This window comes from Setaria viridis, chromosome 7, assembly GCF_005286985.2.
Source record: "Setaria viridis chromosome 7, Setaria_viridis_v4.0, whole genome shotgun sequence".
Taxonomy (NCBI): domain Eukaryota; kingdom Viridiplantae; phylum Streptophyta; class Magnoliopsida; order Poales; family Poaceae; genus Setaria; species Setaria viridis.
In genome coordinates this window covers 34710790-34734876 of record NC_048269.2, presented here as the reverse complement: position 1 = coordinate 34734876, position 24087 = coordinate 34710790, and the positions used below count along the sequence as shown (strand labels likewise).

The 24087-nt window shown below is 48.5% G+C and overlaps 6 protein-coding genes across 7 annotated transcripts; 4 read left to right on the top strand and 2 right to left on the bottom strand.

Moving 5' to 3' along the window:
* The first annotated feature begins 234 nt into the window (after positions 1–234).
* LOC117864048 (uncharacterized) lies at positions 235–3764 on the top strand. The gene is made up of 7 exons (XM_034748018.2): positions 235–763; positions 870–940; positions 1166–1274; positions 1481–1563; positions 1734–1892; positions 3105–3206; positions 3307–3764. Exons 1-7 carry the CDS (start codon positions 697–699, stop codon positions 3454–3456), a joined length of 741 nt encoding a protein of 246 aa, XP_034603909.1. The 5' UTR covers positions 235–696; the 3' UTR covers positions 3457–3764.
* An 830-nt stretch (positions 3765–4594) lies between these two features.
* On the top strand, positions 4595–7851 carry LOC117863348 (uncharacterized). Its single transcript, XM_034747009.2, has one exon. It carries the CDS (start codon positions 5024–5026, stop codon positions 7403–7405), a length of 2382 nt encoding a protein of 793 aa, XP_034602900.1. The 5' UTR covers positions 4595–5023; the 3' UTR covers positions 7406–7851.
* Positions 7852–8432: 581 nt separating this feature from the next.
* Positions 8433–11394, top strand: LOC117863349 (IQ domain-containing protein IQM3-like). Its single transcript, XM_072295376.1, has 9 exons — positions 8433–8443; positions 8544–8655; positions 8773–8838; positions 9090–9178; positions 9361–9448; positions 9982–10128; positions 10225–10317; positions 10804–10905; positions 10985–11394. The coding sequence occupies exons 1-9, from the start codon at positions 8433–8435 to the stop codon at positions 11285–11287; spliced, it is 1011 nt and encodes a 336-aa protein (XP_072151477.1). The 3' UTR covers positions 11288–11394.
* Positions 11395–11929: 535 nt separating this feature from the next.
* On the top strand, positions 11930–13729 carry LOC117865088 (probable glycosyltransferase 3). The gene has a single exon (XM_034749170.1). The coding sequence runs from the start codon at positions 12156–12158 to the stop codon at positions 13515–13517; it is 1362 nt and encodes a 453-aa protein (XP_034605061.1). The 5' UTR covers positions 11930–12155; the 3' UTR covers positions 13518–13729.
* A 476-nt stretch (positions 13730–14205) lies between these two features.
* On the bottom strand, positions 14206–16239 carry LOC117862439 (probable glycosyltransferase 3). Its single transcript, XM_034745920.2, has one exon. It carries the CDS (start codon positions 15895–15897, stop codon positions 14401–14403), a length of 1497 nt encoding a protein of 498 aa, XP_034601811.1. The 5' UTR covers positions 15898–16239; the 3' UTR covers positions 14206–14400.
* Positions 16240–16924: 685 nt separating this feature from the next.
* LOC117862440 (serine/threonine-protein kinase AGC1-5) lies at positions 16925–23731 on the bottom strand. Of its 2 annotated transcripts, XR_004641990.2 has the most exons (3): positions 22849–23731; positions 17175–18332; positions 16925–17094 (listed from the first exon to the last, which is right to left on the bottom strand). XR_004641990.2 is itself a non-coding variant. In XM_034745921.2 (2 exons), the coding sequence occupies exons 1-2, from the start codon at positions 23421–23423 to the stop codon at positions 17429–17431; spliced, it is 1479 nt and encodes a 492-aa protein (XP_034601812.1). In that variant the 5' UTR covers positions 23424–23731; the 3' UTR covers positions 16925–17428. The 2 variants fall into 2 exon arrangements, 1 of the variants encoding a protein (XP_034601812.1); XM_034745921.2 differs by having other exon boundaries at positions 16925–18332.
* Positions 23732–24087: the final 356 nt, after the last annotated feature.

Genomic DNA, 24087 nt, shown 5'->3' with positions numbered 1-24087 from the left:
TTGGCACGGATAAACCTATCTCATCTCATCGTTCGCTTGCGTGTGCCCGTCATGGGTCCGGGCGGCGCCATCGCCTTTCTTGGTTGGAGGTTGGGAGTTGGAATTGCACGTACGGTACGGCACAAACCCAAGATGAGAACGACGGTGGCGTAGCCTTTTATACCTACAAATATAAAACATAAGGCCAACATTTTATATATGAACACCGCAACAGAATGAAGCATACAGGCGACCTTGCACGCAGGAAGCCTGCCACATGAGATCTCTGATCTCTCCTCTTTCGTGGCCGCCAATCTACTCCTGAGAGGTCCACAAGAAAACGGCCCGACGTGCTGCGGAAAGAAGGAAGAGGATTGTATGGCTTACATGCGGGCCCTGTAAATGGATGGCCCCACTTTCATTGAATAGGTGCACGAGGGTAACCGTTTCTCGCGCAACCCAGTCCCGCCTCTGTCTCCGCCCCCGCCGGAAGACGAATCACGAACACAATCACTCTCCAGACTCCAATCCCCAATCCCACCCCAACTCAACAAGCCCGACCGATCCTCCGTCCTCTCGCGCCCGATCCGACCTTGCCTCCACCCGCCGTTGCCCTGCCCGCCCGACCATCGCGACGACCTCTTCTCCCGCGCGTTCGGCACCGCCGGCGACCGCATCAACAAGTGCGGAAGACCGAGGTTGTGCGAGGGTTCAGCCATGGCGAGCGCGGATCAGCTGCGGAGGGAGGAGGAGTTCTACTCTTCCCTCTTCGATTCCGCTAAAGGTAGCCCCTTTTTACCAGAAAAACTCTTAAAGATGGCGATGACGATTTTGCCCCAAATTGGCCAAATGTGGCAACTTTTACTGAAATTTTGGTGTTATGGACGCAGGCGACGGCGTCAGGTCGCGCTCGCAGTTGATTGAGAGGAAGATCGAAGCCCTCGAGGACATGGCCACCAAGGTGAGAAAGCTCGTCTCGATTGTTGTTGCGTGGACAATTAAGTCAAATTGCTGCGCATCTGTTGTGATGAAAAATAAAAATGAAGTCGTGCAAAATAGCAAAGTTACCCTTTTTTTTTTCCTTTTAACCTGCCATGCTGCTTCTATGTTTGTGATGCAAGGAGCATGTTACGCTGTGTATTAGGGGTCTGCAGGTTGATAGTTTACTTATTACAATCTTACACAGGTCAGTAACAGGAGATCACGTAGATGGTTGAATGATCGCCTGCTGATTGAACTTGTCCCACGTCTTCATGTTGAAGAAATCAAAGGCCTCTTTGCTCCTCCACCATGGGGTAAGCTCCAAAGGCAGCTTGAAAAGCTTTAGACCGTGTTGACAGAAACATAATTACTATAGCACTGAAAAATTATATGTGAATCACATTTTTCATTCCGAATGCTGTGGAGTTGCTCTTCCATTCATCATAGGCATCACAGGCTTGGATTTTTTCCCTGTGTGTATTCTGGAAAAGCTCATCTCTCAGTTATATTGATTATGTAGGTGAGGAACTGCCCTTGTCAGCATTCTGCAGGACAAGTGTTGGTGAATGGGATGCCTTCAGGAGCATTGACATGGATACTGAGGTATGTAGCACGTTATTGCCTGTCAACCCACATGCTATCCATGCTCACAATATGATTTAGTGAAGTGTACAAAGAAAAATAAGATTTGTGTATCACACTATTGTCAGTTTGTCACATGCATCATTATGGGTGAGTTATACTTACGAGTAGTAATGTTTTCTTATTTGTAGGCAAGATTGATGCAACACATGAAAAGATCATCGGAGAAACAGAGGACTCATGTGGATGAAGATGAATTGGTTGCACTGAATGCTTGGCGTCGTATAGATCGCCAAACAAGACAATCTATAAAGAGAAATTTTCTTCCTGATCTGCTTGAAATATATGAAGTACTGTCTTCCCTTCTCTCCTTTAGTTTAACTCCATTTTTTCTACCAGAACCAAGCTTTTTTTCCCGCTAAAAAATTAATCATGTTTCCACTTCTGTTTATTGAAATGATTATAATCAATTCAGAGACTAATTGGTTTCTCTTGTAAAGAAGGCATCTGTGAGTTGTTGATTATGTAGTTGTATGTATGTATATATATTCCATGTAGATAATTTATCAATTTCATACCACATCTAACTGGTTTGCTATGTTTGGTTTGAAGACTCAATAGATAAGTGAAGTATATGAACAATTTTATTTAATAGCTCGTTAATATTTATTGATTTTGTTCGTTTCAACTATCAACAAGTATCAGTTTAGCACCTTGCTTGTAAAAGCAAACTTGTTACTTTCGTGACAATTTCTATGGTGCTTTTAGGATTTGTTAGAAAAAACTGTAGGAGAGAGATGTTGTAGTGTTTTTTGTCTAGATCCCAGTAACTTAGTTGGACACCTCGATATGTTTACAGGCTTCAAAGGTTGGCACCATCCTACAACAATAACAACAACATAGCCTTTCAGTCCCAAGCAAGTTGGGGTAAGGTAGAGTTGAAACCCAACAAGAGCCACAAATCAGGGTTTGGGCACATGAATAGTTGTTTTCCCAAGTACTCCTATCCAGGGCTAAATCTTTGGGTATATTCCATCCCTTCAAATCTCCTTTTATTGCCTCTTCCATGTCAATTTTGGTGTTCCTCTGCCTCTCTTCACATTACTGTCACGTCTTAGGGTTCCACTACGCACCGGTGCCTCCGGAGGCCTTCGTTGGACATGTCCAAACCATCTCAGCCAGTGTTGGATAAGCTTTTCTTCTATTGGTGCTACCCCTAACCTATCACGTATATCCTCATTCTGGACTCGATCCCTTCTTGTATGATCACAAATCCAACGCAACATACGCATTTCCGCAACACTTATCTGCTGGACATGTTGTCTTTTTGTAGGAGCCGGTGTTGGATAAGGTTTTCTTAAATTGGTGCTACCCCTAACCTATCACGTATATCCTAAAGGAACGGTAACCATAGTGGCACCATCCTAGATAACTAAAATTCTAGTCAGTTCATTAGAACCCAGAGCAAAGTTATTTTCACTTAGAATTATGATTTTCTTTCAGCAGAATTAGCTCAGCTTATCAGCTGCTTACATTGCAGTTTCTGCTTTTCATGATTGCAGGAACGAGTTCGGACCTTCATTGAAGATGCTAGTGATAAAGATGTGCTTGTGCTCAATGTCCAGGACCCATTTCAGAGGCTGCTTCTGCACGGTGTTTGTGAGGTGAATACCCGCGTCAAATAAAACACTACTGTTTCCTCTTGAAGAATTTAGTTTCTTGCTTAAACGGTTGTAGTCTTGATCACGGCTTGTCTGTGTGCAGTTCTATAACGTGACATCAACAACCACGAGCTGTGTAAGAGATGGGAAGCTGTGGAGGACAACAAGCATCAAGAAGAGGCAGGGCACGGGTGTTCCCTCCAGAATCACATTAGCGAGCTTCCTGAGGAAGAAGAAGAATGGGTCCCAGTAACATTAGCTGCGTGACAGCGTGAGGGCCTGCGGCTCCTGTGCCCAGATCTGCCTTGGTGTGTGCTCAAGAAGACAAATCTGTTGAGGTTCCGTTTAGGATGTGGGCAAATGTAAATTATCCAGATTTAAATTTGAATCACATTGCAAAGCAGGTGATGTGTCACTGGCAATCATACGCCTAGCATCCTTGTGAACGCTGTGGATGTTCTAACCTAGTTGGCAAGTTGCACGATTTGAATCCAACTAGGGTAGAGCTTCCGTTTCAGTTGATTCAGCCTTGCGCTTAACTTTCATCAGAAAGGTTCCCAATTTGCTTCGGTGTTGCTTTTACTATTTTGAGCGTATGAAGTACTATGAACCATTACAAAAGGTAGAATGCCCAATCTAGGTAGAATGCTCTCAACTGTCTGCGGTAATGCTATATTTCACACTATAGTTCATTTTAGCTCTGTCTTAAATCAAATTGTTCTAATTTTGACGTTTTAGGAAAAATATATTAACATATACGGTACCAAATAAAAGCAGTATCAAGACATTTTTGTTATAAGTGTTGATGCTTTTTTAACAAAGGTTTAGTTAACTATAATTTCTTGTGTTAGCTTTAGGTGCAGAGAGCAACACCCTTTTCAATAACACCTGTTAAATGAAATTTGTTCACATACTTCACTTATCTTTTGAGTCTTGAAACTAAAAATAGCAAACCAGTTAGATGTAGTATCAAAATGATAAATTATCTTCATGGACTATGCTACTCAGGTGTCTTCGACGCTCCAGATGGATTTGTTTGGCAATAGTTTTAATCTGAAATGAACGTTTTCTCCGTACATTCTCAGTGCTGCATGGAGGAGCGAAGAGGCCTTTGATTTCTTCAACCTGAAGACGGTGCAAGTTCAATCAGCAAGCAATCATGTACTAACCTCCTAGCTAGGCAATCTCCGGTCCTGCCCTGTGTCATACTTTGGCCTGGTTTGATTTCTCTGGGTTTGGTTTCTCCTACTTCTTTTTAGCACCTGTCACATCGAATATTTAGATACTAATTAGGCTATTTACAAAACCCATTACATAAGTGGAGGTTAAACGGTGAGACGGATCTATTAAGCCTAATTAGTCCATGATTTGACAATGTGTTGCTACAGTAAACATTTGCTAATGATGGATTAATTAGGCTTAATAGATTCGTCTTGCTGTTTAGCCTCCACTTATATAATGGGTTTTGTAAATAGTCTACATTTAATACTCCTAATTAGTACCTAAACATTTGATGTCACACGTGCTAAAAATAAGTAACCAAACGACCCCTTTGTAAACCATCAAGACGCAGATCCGTGGTACGTGCTACCGGCCATCCGCCCATTCCTAAGCCTCAGTCCTTCATCACACGGCCACCAGGCAGCGCCATCCGCCGCCGCCACCACCATTCCTATTCCAAGCCTCACCCACTCTGGAACGCAGCACGCGCTGCTCTGCCCCAGCAGATCGCACCACCTCACCGACCCGCTGGCCGCATGCAGCGCCGCCTCCTCCCCTCTTCCACCCCACCCCCAAGCCACTAGTCGTGTCCCGTGGACATGTCCCGCCGCGTGACGCCTGCCCGCGACCGGTGCTTGGAGCTGGAGCGCTTCATCGCCGGCCGCGCCCGCTCGGGAAGCCTTGGCGTCGATGATGCCCTCAAGCTGTTCGACGAATTGCTCCCGATCGCCAGGCCCGCCTCGGTTTGCGCCATCAACAACCTCCTTAACGCCGTCTCTCGCGCCCGTGGCCCTTCAACCTCCGCGCTCGCCGTGTCCCGCTTCAACCGGATGGCCCGTGCCTCCTCCAACAAGGTGCCCCCGGACCTTCGCACCTACAGCATCCTCATCGGTTGCTTCTGCCGCATCGGCCGCCTGGAGCTTGGTTTCGCCACCTTTGGCCTCATCCTTAAGACAGGCTGGAGGGTGGAAGCCATAGTCATCAATCAGCTTCTAAATGGTCTCTGTGAAGCAAAGAGGGTGGGGGAGGCCATGGACGTATTGCTCCAACGAATGCCCGAGTTTGGCTGCACGCCCGATTTATTCTCATACAACACGATTCTTAAGGGCTTCTGCAATGAAAAGAGAGCTCAGGAGGCGCTGGAGCTGCTCCGCATGATGACTGATGATCGAGATGGTAGCTGCCCACCAAACGTGGTGGCGTACAACACTGTCATCAATGGCTTCTTTAGAGAGGGTCAGGTGGACACAGCTTACAGCCTATTTCATGAAATGCCCGATCGGGGGATTTTGCCTGATGTTGTGACCTACACCGCAGTCGTTGATGGTCTATGCAAAGCTGGAGCAGTTAGCAGGGCCGAGGGTGTCCTTCAGGAGATGATTCATAAAGGTGTTAAGCCAAACATTAACACATATACTTGTCTGATCAATGGATATTGCACTTCAGGACAACGGAAAGAGGTGGTTCGAATACTTAAAGAAATGTCCACACAGGGTCAGCGACCAAATGTTGTTACTTATAATTTGCTGCTGGACTATCTTTGCAAGAATAGAAACAGCACAGAAGCTAGAAAGATTTTTGATTCTATAATTGAAAAGGGCATACAACCTGATGTAACTACCTATAGCATTCTGCTTAATGGGTATGCTTCGAAAGGAGATCTTGCTGATATGCATGATCTCTTAGATCTGATGGTGGCAAATGGTATTTCACCTAACCATCGCGTCTCCAACATAGTGTTCTGTGCATATTCTAAAGGTGGTATGATAGATGAGGCAATGCATATATTTGACCAGATGAGGCAGCACGGGTTGAGTCCTAATGTAGTCAATTATGGAGCACTAATAGATGCACTTTGCAAGTTGGGAAGAGTGGATGAGGCCATGCTTAAATTCAATCAGATGATCAATGAAGGGGTGACTCCTAATATCATTGTTTTTACCTCCCTAGTTTATGGACTGTGCACCGTTGACAAATGGCGAAAGGTTGAGGAATTATTTTCTGAAATGCTGAATCAAGGTATCCATCCCAATGCCTGGTTCTTCAACACAATAATGTGTAACCTATGCAGAGAAGGACGGGTCATGGAAACTCAGAGTCTCATTGATTTGATGGTACGCCTGGGTGTGAGACCTGATGTTATCTCATATAATACATTAATAGATGGCTACTGCTTAGTTGGTAGGATGGAGGAAGCTATGAAGCTACTTGATGTTATGGTCTCGGCTGGTTTGAAACCTGATGTTGTTGCCTATAATACTTTGCTTCACGGCTACTGTAAAGCTGGCAGGATAGACGATGCAGTTAGACTTTTCAAAGAAATGTTGAGCAATGCGGTTACACCAGATATCATCACTTATAACACGATACTGCATGGTTTGTTTGAGTCTGGGAGGTTTTCTGAAGCAAAAGAACTCTATCTCAATATGATCAAAAGTGGAGCGCAGTTGAACATTTACACGTACAACATAATTCTGAATGGTCTTTGCAAAAATAATTCTGTTGATGACGCATTCAAAATGTTTCAGAGTCTATGTTCTACGAATTTTCAACTTGACACTATTACTTTCAACATTATGATTGATGCTTTGCTCAAAAGTGGCAGAAAGGAAGATGCCATGGATTCGTTTGCTGCCATCTCTGCCCATGGTTTAGTTCCAGATGCTGTGACCTATTGCTTAGTGACAGAACATCTCATTAAAGAAGGGTTGCTAGATGAGTTTGACAATCTGTTTTTGGCGATGGAAAAAAGTGGATGCACTCCAAACTCAGGTATGCTAAATGCTATAGTAAGGAGGCTGTTGCATAGAGGTGAGATAATGAGGGCTGGGGCTTGCCTCTCCAAAATTAATGAGAAGAACTTCTTACTTGAGGCATCCACAACTTCCTTGCTATTATCAGTTTTCTCAAGGGAAGAATATCGGCACCACGTGAAGTCCCTGCCTGAAAAGTATCATTTTCTTGAGGAAATCACCAGATGAGCATTGTATCAAAGGAGTTAAATTCAGCTGTGTCGTGGCATCTTTAATGTGGTGTGCAAATTTGTTGGAGTGAATATGCTTTTCTCATACTCTAGTTTATTAGCCATGTTCTGTGGTCTCCTTTGTTTGTTGAAATTCTTTAGATAAATGTTATCCTGCTTTTAAGTATGAAATTCTGCACACGATAAAATTATCTTGTCTCTAGTCCTAGCTATTTTACAGCAGCAAATAGTTTACTAATTCATTGGTACTGGTACTGCACATTTTTTTTCATTTTTATCGCATAATTTGTGAAAAGATCCCACACTCCCTGGGGTAACATCTGGGCTTCTTGATCCTTGAGATGATTACTATATTTTAAGCTTTGTGTTTTTTGGTCTCCATCTGTAGCATTATTATGTGGACTTGAAGTGGGTCACAACTATTTGGTTTCTTAAATTATAGAAGAGCTTCTGGACGGGCTGCAAGGTAGGTAGAAATAAATATTGCTTCTACACTTTACTTCAAAAAAAATATTGCTTCTACATTTATGCGGTTAGTGGAAATTAGTCTCATGTATATCTATATGATCTGCAGGCTCGCTGCCAAGTACAGGCCCAGCATTCTTGTTCTCTGATGTCATTCCTCGCCTAAAGACAAACCAACTGAAGTGGAGTTTCACCAGTGCTTTTGAGGTAGTTTTCATGATCTTTCGTGTTTCCTATTTGTGCAATATGGGCATTGCTTCATTGTTATCAGCATGCTTTTCATTTATTTGTGAATGGTAAAATTGGTCTTGTGAAGTTTCTTTTGTTTACATTGAACATGTAACTATACACCATTGAATAACTCAGTATAGGAGCATGTCAATATGTCCCATGTGATACACAGAAGAGGCAGAAACGAAGAGTCACCTGACGAGGTTCCCAAGAAGGCACCGGTTTGAGACGCTTGACATCCAGCCATCCATTGTCATCGTGCTTCTCTTGCACCGGGAGGTGACGCTTTCATCAAAACCATCTTCCTGCCACAAGATATGCAAGCTCAGATGTCCTATAGGTATTCTATAAAATGCACAAGATTCAAGCTTGCAACACAATTGTTGTAGTCATATTAATTCCGTTTAGTCATCGTGTCTATTCTGGATCGATGAATGAAGGTGGCAAGCATTGAACTTTGCACGGCTCAACCATAGCACCATCTCCTTCGACGAACCCAGGCCTAAGACTGCAACATCACACTGGAATCGTGTTAGCCTCAAAGCTTCTAAGGTTTCAATTTCTACCTCATAAATGTTCATGATGTTGGGAAGTATCATTTTGTTTTACTTCCCTGACATTATCTGACATTGCTCTTAATAAGTTATCATAATTATGTGCTTGACACAGGTTGGTCAATGTCTCTCCAGAGATAGCAAGGCTCTCAAGTTGGCTTTCGAGCACTGGATCGAGGCTGTGAGTATAATAAGTACAAATCCACTATTTCTGTTTAATTTAATATTATTCTAGCATTTGTAATTACCTGTGGGTGGAAAGAGGCCACTTTGCTATACAAATTGATTTGATTTTTTGCTTAGGTGTGAACACAAATTGTAAAAGGTCCATGGATTGGCGTTATGCAAATTTATTCCTACTTGTCAGTAAAATCTTTTGTTAGCAACATTCGATGTAGCATTAAAGAGGTATATCCATTTGTTTGTTTGTAGATCGACTCACGACATCAATCTGGGCACAACCTGCACTTCTACTACGGCTTTTGGTGCGAAAGCCAAGCTGGCCATCCCTTCTTCTATTGGTGAGAACATAATGTATTTGCATATTTTCATATTAGAACGAGTTGATGCAATATAATTGGCATAAGTGCATAACATGCATAACATATGACAATAGATATATGCATATAGAACATCCATTGAGCAAGTTATGTTCTTTTGTCCCAGTTCATGGCAAATTCAGCGAGCCCACTTGCATTTGCAGGCTTGATGTCGGGGATGGAAAAGATGTGGATCTTCCCGAGTGTCCAAGAACTCTGCTTAAGATGCAATGCATAAAGTATCTCGGTCCTGTAAGAAATGTTTAAGCTATCTTTATGTAGAATTATGCTATGTATCGGTATCAAAATGTTCCAAGAATAGTTTGTATAAGGCCGGGCTTGACATACTTCAACTTAGTTTTGTGAAGCTAAAGTGATTAAATAACACTTTCCTCAATGTAAAGATAAGTTCTGTTTTCCAAAAATATTTTCTCATGTTCAAACATGTGTTGCATTTTTTTTGGTAATCTTGTTATTAGTATTAAATTTCTTTATATACAATCTGCACTTACATATCCTCAAGTATCAATTGTTTGTTTATATGAAACATGAATATGATATGCCATCCCCTGACCTAATTTCTTTCATGATATTTATTCTTTCTTTTTTCCTCATTAGTCATGACTATGCCAAAATACATGTAACTTTAAACGCGATACACTACCAAATTGGTAAAAAGAATTCTTTCTTACACAAACTCTTCATTTGGTTTCTGCTAAACCTACTGCAACTAGGTATGACATACCGTAACATGCAAGTTCTAACCAATGCCTAATGTTCCGCAGAAAGAGCGTGAGCTCTATGAATACGTCATTAACGAGGGAAAGGTTATCCATAAACAATCTAGAGAACCACTTCATACAAGCCATGGTCCTGAAGGAGCTAAATGGATTTTTGTTATGAGCACAGCAAGAAGACTTTATGCTGGCAAGGTACCTTGCAATGCTCCAGAAAAAAAATGTTATATAAGCTCTTTTAGCTTATGATTTAAGCCATTATTATCTCTTTAACCTGATTTATTCATCCAGAAGGAGAAAGGTGTATTTCAGCACTCTAGTTTTTTAGCTGGAGGTGCTACCATAGCTGCTGGGAAATTTACAGTGGAAAATGGAGTTATCAAGGTATTGCTGTATTCCCCACTATGACATCACTAGTTGACCGTGATGTTTTATACCTTGCTGGTATTTGTAAAAACAATCCTTAATATTCTTGTTTATGTTGTTCATTAAGTCTGCATGTTGTCGGACGTTGATTGTTCATTAATTCAGTATTTAACCTATCTAAAAAATTACAATTTAGAGACACGATCCTTTTCTAGGATAAATATTAAATGCACACCCAAAGATTGGACTTTCATTTGTAAAATATGTGTGTTACTTTAGGAGTTAGCATAGCGGAAAGTATACTTTTGTATCTACTATAGTCCTAATACCCATCAAATTAGTTACTTACCTTGATGCAACCACCATGGGAAGTTAATTGACAACCATAGACTTTGTTCATCCCTTCTATTTCTGCCTAGAGCAAAAGATAGTATTATTCCATACTTTGATTAGTCTTGTTCTCATGTTTTTTTTTCTGATGTTTTTTAATCATTTTTGGATAAGTCCATCGTGGCCTATAGTGGTCATTACAAGCCAAGCATGGAGAAGCTTGCCAATTTCATGAAATTCCTTGAAGAGAGTGGAGTTGATCTCCAAGAAGTCAAGGTACACCAATATAGTCATCACAATATCAAATTTACCTCATAGATGGCTTTATTATAAGGAGCTAGTTTTGGCCATTCAGGCGCGTCCATTCAGCAAAGATGATTGCTGCGATGATCCAGTGCCTAATGGTACACAAAATATTGATGGTTATACCAATCCTCCACAAGTGATTCTCTCTCCAAACACAATGAAAGGTGGTGAAGGCAAGGGTGGTCCTACAGAACAAGCCAAGCTAACATACCAAAGAACCTTATCAGGTGGTCTGCTCAGCCCAAGAGCCATTGATGTCCCGCAGAAGGCAATCCTTGAGAGGATGAAATCCAAGAGCGAGTCTAAATCTTACCAGCTTGGCCATAAGTTATCCATGAAATGGAGCACCTAGGATTGGGTGTGTGCTGGATTATCCAGCTGAGCTCAGAATGCAAGTAATGGAAATGGTAGACCTGTCACCAAGAGCATCAACGACGCCGACTTAGAGCATGAAGTCTACGCAAGCTATCGGGTTACTGAAAAAAATTTCTGTAACCTTGAAAGAATGGCAAGAGCTTTGCCATATAGTTTATAAGGTAAGCCAGGCCCGAGAACCATACAAACAGAGGGCATGCGAGACATCCCCCAACAACTATTCGTTATTGTAGTTTTGCATTGACATTGTTGTTCTGTGCTGGGACGGTCAGACTCTTTGCTCTTGCTTTCTATACTGCAGAGATCAGCATGAGTCTACTGTATCTACTTACAACCACAAGGATACAATGAGCTCCATCCTAAATTACTGTTCGTTTTAGTTTTCCTAGATACTTGACTTTTGCCGCTAACAGCATATATCTAAGTGCATAATAAAAGTTATGAAAAGTCAAAACGAATAATAATTTGGGATTAGAATCTAGGAGGAATCGCTAGTAATAAAACTAGTCAACGAAGCACAGAGCAGATCACCGGCATGGCCATGGATGATGGATCTCTCCGCTCTCCAGGGTGAGCATATAGTAATGCAGAACGGGAATCGTGCTCGCCTGCCGTACCAGACTGCAAAATCGAGCAATTTCGTATTCAACTCCTCCCTCGGAGTTCCCGCGTCCCCTCTGACTTCCACTGCACACAAACGTGCCGGCTCCTGAAACGGAACGTTCCTGCCTGCTCGTCCAAAACCCTGTCTCTCCTCTCTATAGGCCACCCCACGCCCTATCAATCACTAGCCCTCACATACAGCTTCCAACGACGATCGAGAGATCCATCCGTGAGGTCGCAGCATGGGGGTGGCCGGCGGCGGGCGGCTGCGTGCGAGCAGCATCAAGAAGCAGCGGCAGCGGACGATGAACAACATCAAGATCACGCTCCTCTGCGGCTTCATCACCGTGCTCGTCCTCCGGGGCACCGCCGGCTTCAACCTCCTCGTCAACAGCGGCGACCCCGACGGCGCCGCGGCCGACGCCAAGGTCGTCGAGGACATCGAGCGCATCCTCGCCGAGATCCGCTCCGACTCCGAGCCCGACGACGTCGTCGTCCTCGTCGGGGACGGGTCGTCGTCGTCCCCCAATAACGCGACGGCCGGCCTCGGCAACTTCTCGTCGTCCGCGACGCTGATCAGGGTGAAGGAGTACATCCTGGGTCCCAAGGTGAGCGACTGGGACTCCCAGCGCCAGGAGTGGCTGTCCCGGCACCCGGAGTTCCCTTCCCGCGACGCGCGCGGCAGCCCGCGCGTCCTGCTCGTCACCGGCTCGCCGCCGGGGCCCTGCGACAACCCCGCCGGCGACCACTACCTCCTCAAGGCGACCAAGAACAAGATCGACTACTGCCGCCTCCACGGCATGGACATCGTGCACAACATGGCGCACCTGGACCCGGAGCTGACGGGGTACTGGTCCAAGATCCCTCTCGTGCGCCGCCTCATGCTGGCGCACCCGGAGGTGGAGTGGATCTGGTGGGTGGACAGCGACGCCATCTTCACCGACATGGCCTTCGAGCTCCCGCTCTCCCGCTACGAGGGCCGCAACCTCGTCGTCCACGGCTACACGGACCTCCTCTTCGAGAAGCGCTCCTGGATCTCCCTCAACGCCGGCATCTTCCTGCTCCGCAACTGCCAGTGGTCGCTGGACCTGCTCGACGCATGGGTGCCCATGGGCCCGAGAGGCCCGTCCCGCGTCGAGGCCGGGAAGCTGCTGACGGCGAGCCTGTCCGGCAGGCCGCCGTTCGAGGCCGACGACCAGTCGGCGCTGATCCACCTGCTGCTCATCCAGAAGGACAAGTGGATGGAGAAGGTGCAAATCGAGACGGAGTTCTACCTCCATGGCTTCTGGACGGGGCTGGTGGACAGGTACGAGCAGATGATGGAGGAGCACCACCCGGGCCTCGGCGACGACCGCTGGCCGTTCATCACGCACTTCGTCGGGTGCAAGACCTGCGGGAGGTACGAGGACTACCCGCTGGAGCGGTGCCTGAGGGGGATGGAGCGGGCCTTCAACTTCGCCGACAACCAGGTGCTCAGGCTCTACGGCTTCCAGCACCGGTCGCTGGTGAGCGCCAAGGTCAGGAGGGTCACCGACCCGAGGGCTAACCCGCTCGAGGCAAAGGAGGCCGCGCTCAAGATGGACGCCAAGTTCCAGCGCGTCTAGTGGGCCTCAGTAGAGAGACACTATGTTCTTGAATGTTGATGAGTCCTTTGGTTGTTCTTGGCTTTCAGTTTTTGCAGTAGCTAGTGCAAGCAGTAAGAGTGTTCGATGTTTTTAGTTGGATTCAGAGCAATACGAAATAGGCAAGAAATGCATGGTTCAAACAATGCGACTGTGAATTATGCCACTAAATACACAACAATTCAGATCTGATATTACTGGTTGTTTTGGGTTCAGGACAAAATGAAACGGTATAGACACTGCATTTTGAGTTGTATACTTGTAGCACTAATGCTCATCTCTTTGTTTTTCAAAAAAAAATTAGAGTTCTCTTTGGACTGCAACATGTGACAACATGTAGTCTGAACTGAACAATTGGTAATGTGTGCTTTTCCTCAGCAGATCTACGATATGCGAAATCTACATATTCACCAAAGATCAAGGATGTGGAATCTGGTGAAGTACTTCAGACAGAGAGATATTACAGAGTTCAAACCATGTGAACTGATTCTGAATATTTTAGATCAAATGGTGGTTCTCATTTCTCTCTGCTCGGATTGCAAGCACGGCTTTGAATATCTTTGGTGTTCCATTTTCCTATTATTTTTTTAACGAATCATTTGACTATTATTTTTACCTGTGCTATTTCTATCGTTCAAGTTTAGTACACAAAGTTTGTGGTACAGATATCTGAATATTACCATGCGCTATTTACTGAAGACTCTGAAGTCTGAATATCCCGATGTTTGAAACCAGCCGGTTGGACCAATTCATTTGTCCTGAACCCGGAATAAAAACAACCAACAAGTAACAGCAAGTCACTTGATGTATGCTAGATCTAGCTACTGCAAACCGAAATACAAGAACATTAAAAATGAAAAAGTCATCAAAACTCCGGCGTCCATCCCAGTCTCTTCAGAATTCTTTCAAGAACAGAGTCTCCCTTTCCTTTGCGCTTTCGATTTCTGCGTACATCATGGCTCTTGACATCCGGGTCCTTGGGTTTCTTCAAGAAAGAGATAGCCTCCTCCTTAGCCTCCAGCGGGTTCGCCGACCGGTTCGTCACCCGCCTGACCTCGGCGCTCGCCAGCGACTCGTGCCGGAAGCCGTACAGCCGGAGAACCTGGTTATCGGCGAAGTTGAAGGCGCGTTCCATTCCCCTGACGCACCGGTCCAGCGGGTACTCGTCACTGGAATTGCCGCCGCTCCTGACTGACCTGCCGACGCCGCCGACGCCGCAAGGCTTGCATCCGACGAAGTGCGTGACGAACGGCCACCGGTCGTCGCCGTAACCCGGGTGGTGCTTCTCCATCGCCTGCTCGTACCGATCGACGAGCCCCGACCAGTGGCCGTGCAGATAGTACTCGTTCTCGAGGTACACCTTCTCCATCCACCGCTCCTTCTCGGTGATCAGCAGGTGGATGAGCGCCGACTGGTCGTCGGCCTCGAACGCCGGCCGTCGATGGAGGGTCGCCGTCAGCAGCTTGCCGGCGTCGTTGCGGGCGCGGCCTCTGGGCCCCATCACGGCCCAGGCGTCGAGCAGCTCCAGCGACCACTGGCAGTTCCGGATCAGGAAGCTGCCGGTGCTGACGGCGACCCAGGAGCGGAGCTGGAAGAGGAGGTAGGAATTGCCGTGGACGACGAGGTGGGCGCCCTCGTAGCGCGCGAGTGGGAGCTCGAACCCCATGTCGGTGACGAGCGCGTCGCCGTCCACCCACCATAGCCACTCCACCTCCGGGTGCGCGAGCATGAGGCGGCGCAGCAGCGGGAGCTTGGCCCAGCCGCCCGTGAGCTGGCCGTCGAGGCGCGCAGTGATGTGCGCGAGCTCGATGCCGTGGAGGCGGCAGTAGTCGATCTTGTTCTTGGTCGCCCGGAGCAGGAAGTGGTCGCCGGCGGGGTCGTCGCAGGGCCCCGGCGGCGAGGCCGTGACGAGCAGGACGCGCGGGTTGCCGCGCGCATCGCGGGACGGGAACCCCGGGTTCAGGTGCAGCCACCGCCGGCGCCTGGCGTTCCACCGCGTGACCCGCGGCCCCAGACTGTAGTTCGCCGTCGACCACGCGCTGCCGTGGTCGTAGTACCGCGTTGCCGGGGTCGACGGCGATGTGTTGCCGTCGTCGTTGGGTTCGGGGTCGGGGTCGGAGTCGGCGCGGATGTCGCGGAAGATGCGCTCGATGTCCTCGGCGGCCTTGGCGCCGGGCGGCGCGCGGTCGGAGCCGGCGATGTAGACGAGGCGGCGGTTGACGCCGACGGTGCCGCGGAGGACGAGGAACGTGACGAAGGCGCAGAGCAGGGTGAACCTGATGTTGTTGATGGTCCGCTGTGTGAGCTTGCTGCTCCTGCCCCGCGGCTGCAGCAGCCATCCGCCGCCCGCCGGCGTACGCATTCGATCGCGGCGTTGCAAAAGCTGTGGGGGGATAGTGGCTGAGTGGGTCGTGGGGGGCGTGCCGGCGACGGAGCAGGCAGGATCTTGGGTTTGAGTGCCAGGGAAGTCAGCGGGGCGCGGGAGATTCGAGGGAGAGGTGAATATGAAATTGCTCGACTTGCAGTGTGGCAGGTTGTCACAAGAGCTTGATTGCCGAACGTTCAGTAAATGCTCGATCAGCAGCGTGGCAGGCAGCTTGGGCCAATCAAGAGCGAATCCGTACCTTGGGCCGGGCCGAACAGAAGCCTGATCCTTTCCAGCCTATAAAATAGTTATCGTGCGTGTTGGGCTCAATCTCTCGACATCGGGGTGTTTCTGAGTGATAATATCTAGGAAGGAATTCCGATCTTAGAAAACAGTTCCTTTGAACTCAAGTACCAAACGTTCTTTCTCAAGTAAGTGGCTTGAGTTTTTAAATGTTTGTCAACCAAAAAAAAAAGAACCATCTGTATTGGGATGCATCTTACACACTAGTTGTAGTACATCTGATGTTTGGACATGGAAGATGCAAACACACAGTGTTCTCATCCGGTGAAGTGAAGCAGCAGCAGCATCTTCTTTGGGTTTGCCGCATTTCATTCTGCGTCAGCGGTAGACTGGCAAGCATTTGATGGCACGTCCTACAGAACGATCATTGCAACTGCAGTTTGTGTATCCTTTAGGCCTTTACTCCTTTTACCACTGGCTTTGCCTTTCTATACAGTCCAGCTGGTATGGTGGTGTAGTAACTTTCTCTGTGCGCAGCAGCGTCTTTACCGCTTTGGAGCGTACATTCCCTCCTCCCTCTTTTACGCCCATCGCCTCCAGAAGTAGGCGTCCAGCCGTGAACCGGGTGGGTGATGTGATCATACAACGCGAGGCGCACGAGGCCACTGCTGCTCCCATCATCGTCTCCGCGTCGCGTGTCCCCCGGTTGCCGCCCAAAGCCCGGTTAGCCGTGCCTGCCCTCCCCCACCATCTACAGCAAGTAATTAGCGATGACATAGAATGCAAGTGAAAAATTAACTCAAGAACATAATACAATTCCAAAGGTCCTGCTTGGAACACGAGATTTCACAAGGATTTCCTGTCAAGTTCCTGCGTTCCAAGCAACACCCCCGTATACATTAGCTCCAGTTACACATTTTCCAGAGACAGGCACCAACCAATGCAACCAACCTGGCAATGGCACAATGGAAGCCAGGTTATGACATACGCTAGTGCTAATTGCAACAAGAACGGTATTAAGTTATTCATACAGCGTGCGCAGTGTCGCCTGCTTGCCATGGCGCGAGAGTTCTCGGAAACAGGCAGCCGGCAACCACTTGAGGCGACAGCGCAGTGTTCCCCGGCCCCGGCTGCCTCGTGCTCGCGCCATGCGCCGTGGTCCATTCCCCCACCACGTGCCCGCGCCGGCTCGCAGCCGGACTCGGGCAAGAGCTTCCTGATCGGGTCCCGGCGATGGCATCGTCTTTTCAACGCAGGTGGACATGGACGCTTCTCCTTGGCTTGTCTAGTAGTACTCCACTGGCGTGCCTGGACAACTGTCGTCGTCCGACATGTCGTCATCGTTGGCGTTGTTCCCTCCTCCACCGCTACCAGCAGCAGCCTTGATGTTCCCCAAGCTGAACGGCGGCGGCACGTACGGTGGCGTGGCGCACCGGAGCAGCGCCCAGTTGACGCCGTTGAAGAACGGGTGGCGCTTGATCGCCGCGGCCCCGACCGTGGCGCCGAGCCGCCGGGCGGGGTCCTTGGCGAGCAGCGCGGTGACGAGGTCCTTGGCGGCCGACGACACCGAGGGCTCCTTGGGGAACTCGAGCGCGCGCGCCACAATGTTGGCCAGCGTCATCTCGTTGTCGTAGCCCTTGAACGGCGTCACCCCGTAGAGCAGCTCAAAGATGAAGACGCCCAGCGTCCACCAGTCCACGGAGCTGCCGTGGCCTTCCCCGGACACGATCTCCGGCGCCAGGTACTCGTGCGTGCCGACGAACGACATGGACCGCAGCTCCACCGGCTCGGCCACGAACTCCAGGTCGAGCCCACTGCTGCCGCCGGAGGGGAAGCTGCTGTTTCCGCCACAGTTTGACGACGACGGCTTCTTGGTACGCCAGCGCCGGCGCCGGCGGCTGCGGCCTCGGCCAGGGAAGAGCTGGAAGCAGGACACGGTGGGGACGATGCAGGAGGAGATGGTGCAGGATGTGGACGCCGCGGTGGAGCGGCCGGCGAGGGAGAGCGGGTCGGAGATGACGTGCGCCGGTGTGGGCGCGGTGGGGTCGCACTTGAGGGAGAGGTCGAAATCGGTGAGCATGATGTGGCCGTCGGCGCGGACGAGGACGTTCTCGGGCTTGAGGTCGCGGTACACTATGTCCACCATGTGGATGTACTCCAGCGCGGCAACCACCTCTGCCGCGTAGAACCTGTGACAGTGGCACCATTAATTAGTCCCTCTTAATTCGCGCTCAAAATCATCATTTAGCAGTGCCATCATGCATAATCAAATCTGTCATTTTTCTGATTTCCCCATCAGTAATCATTTGACAGATTGCCGCCACTCTTTAAGTTTGGTATAAAAATTAATCTTCAGCAATGCGAACATTATCAAATGCGTCAAAGTCTAGGCCAAAATATCATTGCAAACTTTGGCATCGAGCTTGGATCAAGTGCATCAGCATCCACACGGCCACACCAAATATTGGTAGGCATTGATAGTCGATAGAACTAGCAAAGCTGCACGTGTTCATGGCAACTGCAACTGCAACTGCATGCTGAAAAAGCGTGCGTGTGCATGCTCACATGTCTGTAGCCAAAAGAGCCAAAGAGGCCAGCCACAGCGCACGGGCAGGGCCACAGCCACACCTGTGCTGGTGTGCAACCACTAACGACAAGGTCAGTAACCTGTACTGTTTCTGAATCAAGGGCCGGCATGTTGGGCGCCACTGTGTTCTGCTCCAGTGCAGCAGAGAAACAGATGTCACAGGTAGCAGACGGCGGAAAAGGCATCAGTGCTGCTCGAATTAGCGCATCATGGTGGTGGCTGCAGGGAGTTGCACGCTGGGGAGCCTGGACCGATATAGTTTAACGCTGCAAAGGAATGCAACCCCATGTGTGCATGGCAATTTTAATTTTAATCCCTTCCTTGGGTTTACTAGACTACAATCCAAGTGAGAAGAGCTCAAGAAGTTCTCCCATGCATGTGTGCATGCAATTGTTAATCCTTGCCTCGGGGTTAGATTAGATTAATCCTTACAAGAAATGCCCTAGCTATAGCTAAGATGATTTCAACCGAGACCGGTCGTAGGCTGTGTAGATGTATGCGTTTCAGAGCTGTCATTCTTCCGCATCACATGGAGGGGTTAATAAAAGGCCTCCTTGACCAATGCAGAGCAGCATCTACATCAAAGACTGCTTGACATCTATACTGATGGCGAACATGGTGTCATGTTCCTGGAACGGTTCCAGCGCCGCAGCACACGGGCGCCGCTCGTGCCTGTCGTCTCAGCTCGGCCGTACCATGTTCCAGTGCCACGATGCTCCGATTGATGGCTATCCTCGATGTCGTGGTTGGTCGCCGGCAGCTGGTGAACCCGCAGCGTGTACCATCGCAATTCACAACCCTACGGTTGGTTAGTACTCCATACGTTCCAAATTGCAAATCTTTTTGATTTTTCTAGATTTATAGATATTATTATACCTCTAGATATCCACTATACAATTTGGAACGGAGAAAGTTCCAAATTGCAAATTGTATCCGTTTCAAATTGCAAATCGTTTTGACTTTTCAAATTGCGGAGGAGTACGTGCTTGGATTTTGTTTTTTTTGAGCCGTGCGACGTGAACCTCTTAAATAATGAGCTGAAATAGACTAGATTAAGTGGCGCCAAAAGTATCTCTTTTTTAACAAAAAAAAAGATATGAAAGTACTAGCGCCCAAAAGTGTGTAACTAACTATATTTCGCGGTTGATCCGTGAAGCCAGGCTTATTGAGGTACTCTGGTAGGAGGACCCATGCATGTACTAGCATCGAGGCCTTGACTAGACGAATCGTATCCACATGATGCCTCAATGGATTAAGCGACCGTAGCAGCACCAACCGAAATAAAAACCACCGCCACTGTTCCAACCACTGGCCCGTAAAAATCCGTTCGAGAAGTGAATAAAGTCACCATCCGCGCATACAGTACACTGTACAGTAAGAGAAGGTGAGCCCGGGACCCAAGCCGGGATCACTTGGAGATACGCACGAGACGACGCCTGGAAAGGAGCTTAGCAAGCGCATATGCCAAGCACAGCTTTTACTTCCATACTTGGTAACATGGACAGGCTTTGACTTGAGGGCTCAGCAGACGTAAACACTGGAGATCACATACGGCGGGGGTGGGCCTGTGTTACTGTTACCGCGTGCGCCTGTGTGGTGTTCGTGTTGATGACAGTCACAGTATAATATGCATGGCCCAAAAGCAAGAAACTGTGCTGCGACAGTGAGCTCCGATCCATCATGTCAAGTTGTGTTTGGTTGCGTAATCTAGATCCAGCCTAGTAGGAGTTAGCCAAAGCTAGAGGTAGGGTTAGTTTGGTAGGACTTTGGCTCTTCCTAAAATAGCTAGCTCCGGTTCTAGTTTTTTTGTGAAGCGGCTTCTGGAGCCGTTTTAAAAAAAGGTTTGGCAGAACAGCTTCACCTGCCTTGGATGAATGGAAGGAGGGTCTAGCTATTTGACTTGGTTTTATGAGTTTTACATTTTCACAATTTATGTGTGGTTTTCATGTGAAATGAAAAAGGATTGATCGATAAAATTAATCGGGTCTATATAGAACACGGTCCATGCTCAGCGACAGGAACGAGGCCAGGTGTAGGCGCCCTCTCCGGTAGCGGTACAGGAACGGGGATCGAGGGAGATTGCGGTGGCAATTTTTTTTTAATTACATGCGAACTTTGGGGGCACTTCTGTACGTTGGAGTGCGGGCCTGCGGGAGGAGCCGGCGGAGCCAGTATTTTTGGCTCCGCCCCCGCAGTACAAAACCGAGGCCGGCGCCGGGGTGCTTCACGCACGGAGCTGTTTTTGTTTTTTTCCGTTTGGTGCAGCTTCGGGTGAAGCCAGTGAAGGAGCTGTTAGAAATGCCCTGCCAACCTGACTTAGCCCGTATGGTTGGAGAAATCGACTCCGGGTTCGCTGATTTAACTTAGCCTAGTTATTGAAGATCATGTTTGGTTGTATGGCTTGTATTTATATGATCACCTCTTATATGGGTGGGTGAGTTTACGAAGGTCACCACTTTCTCACTCCATTATCATTCATCTTTCCATTTTATTATTTAATTTACTTAAGCGATTTTTACATGATTTTATTTTTAGTTTTAGCTTGTACTCACTGCTCATTGAAGCTTGTATCTATTTTATTATTTGGTTCTATTGAAGGCAAGTCAGGCACACCACCACACGTTTCTTGCTCTGTTGTTTTCTCTCCACCACATGTTTCGCTACCTTTTCTCTTCAGTCTCCAGTCTCCACCACATGTTTTCTTGCTCCTGCCCAGCGAGTTCATCTCAAGTCAGCGACTTGGCGTCTCTCTCCCTTCATTTCTTCCAATAAGCTAGCCAATCCTAAAGCTAGCCAATTCTAATCGGGAGCGCTACAATTGTCTCGTCCATTCTTCTCTCCCTGATCCAATTCTATCGATAATATTCTCGTCGTGGCCGAGCCAAAGCAAGTGGAGCGCCTTCTCCAGCGCGGCGACAGCGCCTGATCATGCTCCCCGTCCACGAGCTCCCGCGCACCTCCCTGAGCTCCTCAGCGAACTCCAGCCACCCAACGCCGCTGCCTCCGCGAACGCCGCCACCCTCCCCGCGGTGGCCCCGCGGTCCTGGTGGTCGTCCCTGAGCTCCTCAGCGAACTCCAGCCGCCCAACACCGCCGCGGCGCCTCCACCCTCCCCGTGGTGGCCCCGCAGTCCCAGTTGTCGTCGTCGTCGTCCATAGCATGGCGACTGACGATACCCAAGGCTCTGCAAGCTGCAGAGTCTATGGTGACGAGATGAAGCGGTGACGGGAGGCGAAGGGCGAGACCGGCACAAGGTGGGACCTAGCTGGCCACGGCCTGACTTCGCTGAAACGCCCGATTCGAACGTACTAATTGAGCCTAGCTATGGGTACCTTTTGGCTTAAATTGGACTGGCTAAATCCTCTAACCAGCTAACCAAACACATACATCCTGCATTAGGCTAGCCTGGTGGGGGATAGCCACCCAACCAAACATGCCCATACTGACTAACGTCTCTACCTATTCTACCTTTATGTTTTGGTTCAGAAGTTCAGATGATAAAACAGGATCGCGGTGGGCAAGTGTTTCCTGATTTAGTCTCCAACCAAAATATTTTTCTTCATCGTACTATTTCGCATCACACTCGCACATTTCCTTTGTTTTCTATGCAACCTATTTCTATGATTCTATCGTTGTCGTTAAAGGATGCATCCAACAAGAGCGGAGCAATAATCTGACGTTGTGCAGCGCTGTGTTTTTTCATGATCAAACGCATTCAGAGGAACCTGTACAAAGAACCAGGCGGATGCATGCCCAACCGAAGACACACGGGGCCGACTGCATCCACTAGATCCTTAAACTACACTACAAACACAAAAGGAAACAAAAACAAGTACCATAAGGGCACAAGGAAAGACCAAAGGAAACAAACAGAGCGCCGCAGCAATCAAATCAAAACTGCAGGAAAACCTGCCAGATTTTTCTCCAAAAAGCCTAGAATCACTAGCTTACCTACGGATCAAGATGAATCGGGCCAACATTTTAGCCCCCAAAATGGCCCTTGATGAACATGAAAAACCCGTAAAAAAATCGAGGCACGCTACATACACGGCAACGATTCATCATGATCGAAGATGTAAATCAGCACGGTAACGAGGGGATCGATCGCAAGTACCGTACCTGACTGCGGCCTCGGAGAAGCGTCGGTGCGGCTGGCGCTGGCGGAGGACGTGGAGGTCGCCGCCTGGGCAGAACTCGGTGAGGAGGCAGGACCAGCGGTCCCCCTCGGCGACGCCGTAGAGCCGTGGCAGGAACGGGTGGTCCACGGTCTCGAGGATCTCGCGCTCCGTGCGCGCGCGGCCCTCCTTGTTCCGCCCCTCCAGCTCCTTCCGGTCCATCACCTTCGCGGCCACCAGCACGACCGCGCTGGTTCCGCCGGTTGGCTTCTCCTTCGCCCTGACCTCGGCGAGGTAGACGCTGCCAATGTCCCCCGCGCCGAGCCGCCGCAGGAAGCGGATGTCGGAGAGGGCGACGGACCCGAGGCGCGGGATTATTTGCGTGGAGGCGGCGGCGGCGGAGGGGGTTGTGGAACGCGGCGGGAGCGGGAGGTGGAGCGGACCTGAGGAGGAGGTGGAGCAGGAGGCGGTAGCGGTGGAGACCGTGGAGGCGGAGCGGGAGCGCGAGGAGGAGCCGAAGCTGAGGCTCTGCAGCTCGTCGGCCGCGAGGTCCGCGGTGGCGTCGCTGTCGGGAGGCATTGGGACTTGCTGCTGGGATGGAGTTGGGCTTGGCTGCGGAGGACAGGGCAGGGGAGCCGAGGAGGAGACGAAGAAGAGCAGAGAACGGAGGTGGTGGCGATGGGGATTTTAATTTGAAGGGGACACGAGGGAGGTGAACGGCTGGGACGGACGGTGATTGGGATGGTGATGGGCCGGGCCGGGATTCCGTGAGACCCGTATATTTCGTTTTTATATATTTTTTTGTCTACTACGCGCTTGGAGTTCCGGGGAACATGCAGGCCCTGTTCTCCGGAGCGAGAGATCTTTGTTTCCATTCGACGGATGCACGGAACATTCTACCCCTGATTGCTGTCGCGAGTACTCCCTCCGTCTTGAAATATTCATATTTAGGTACGTAAAGGTTCAAAATTTACCCTCAAATATAAGACGTTCTAGGAATTTTTACAAATACTTGGTCAACTCAATTAAAAATTTACCAAATATTTTCCTTGTTAACTGAAAAACTTATCTTGTATTACCAATAGCTATAGGTAATCTGTCCTAAAATTTCTAAGATGCTTTATATTTTACGATGGATGGAGTAGATGTGATTAGATTGTAACTCAAGTTTGGTGCCAAATTGCCCTTGCTTTTCCTTAAATTACTGACTTTGACCTAATGTAGCAGTGGCTATAGAAATGCT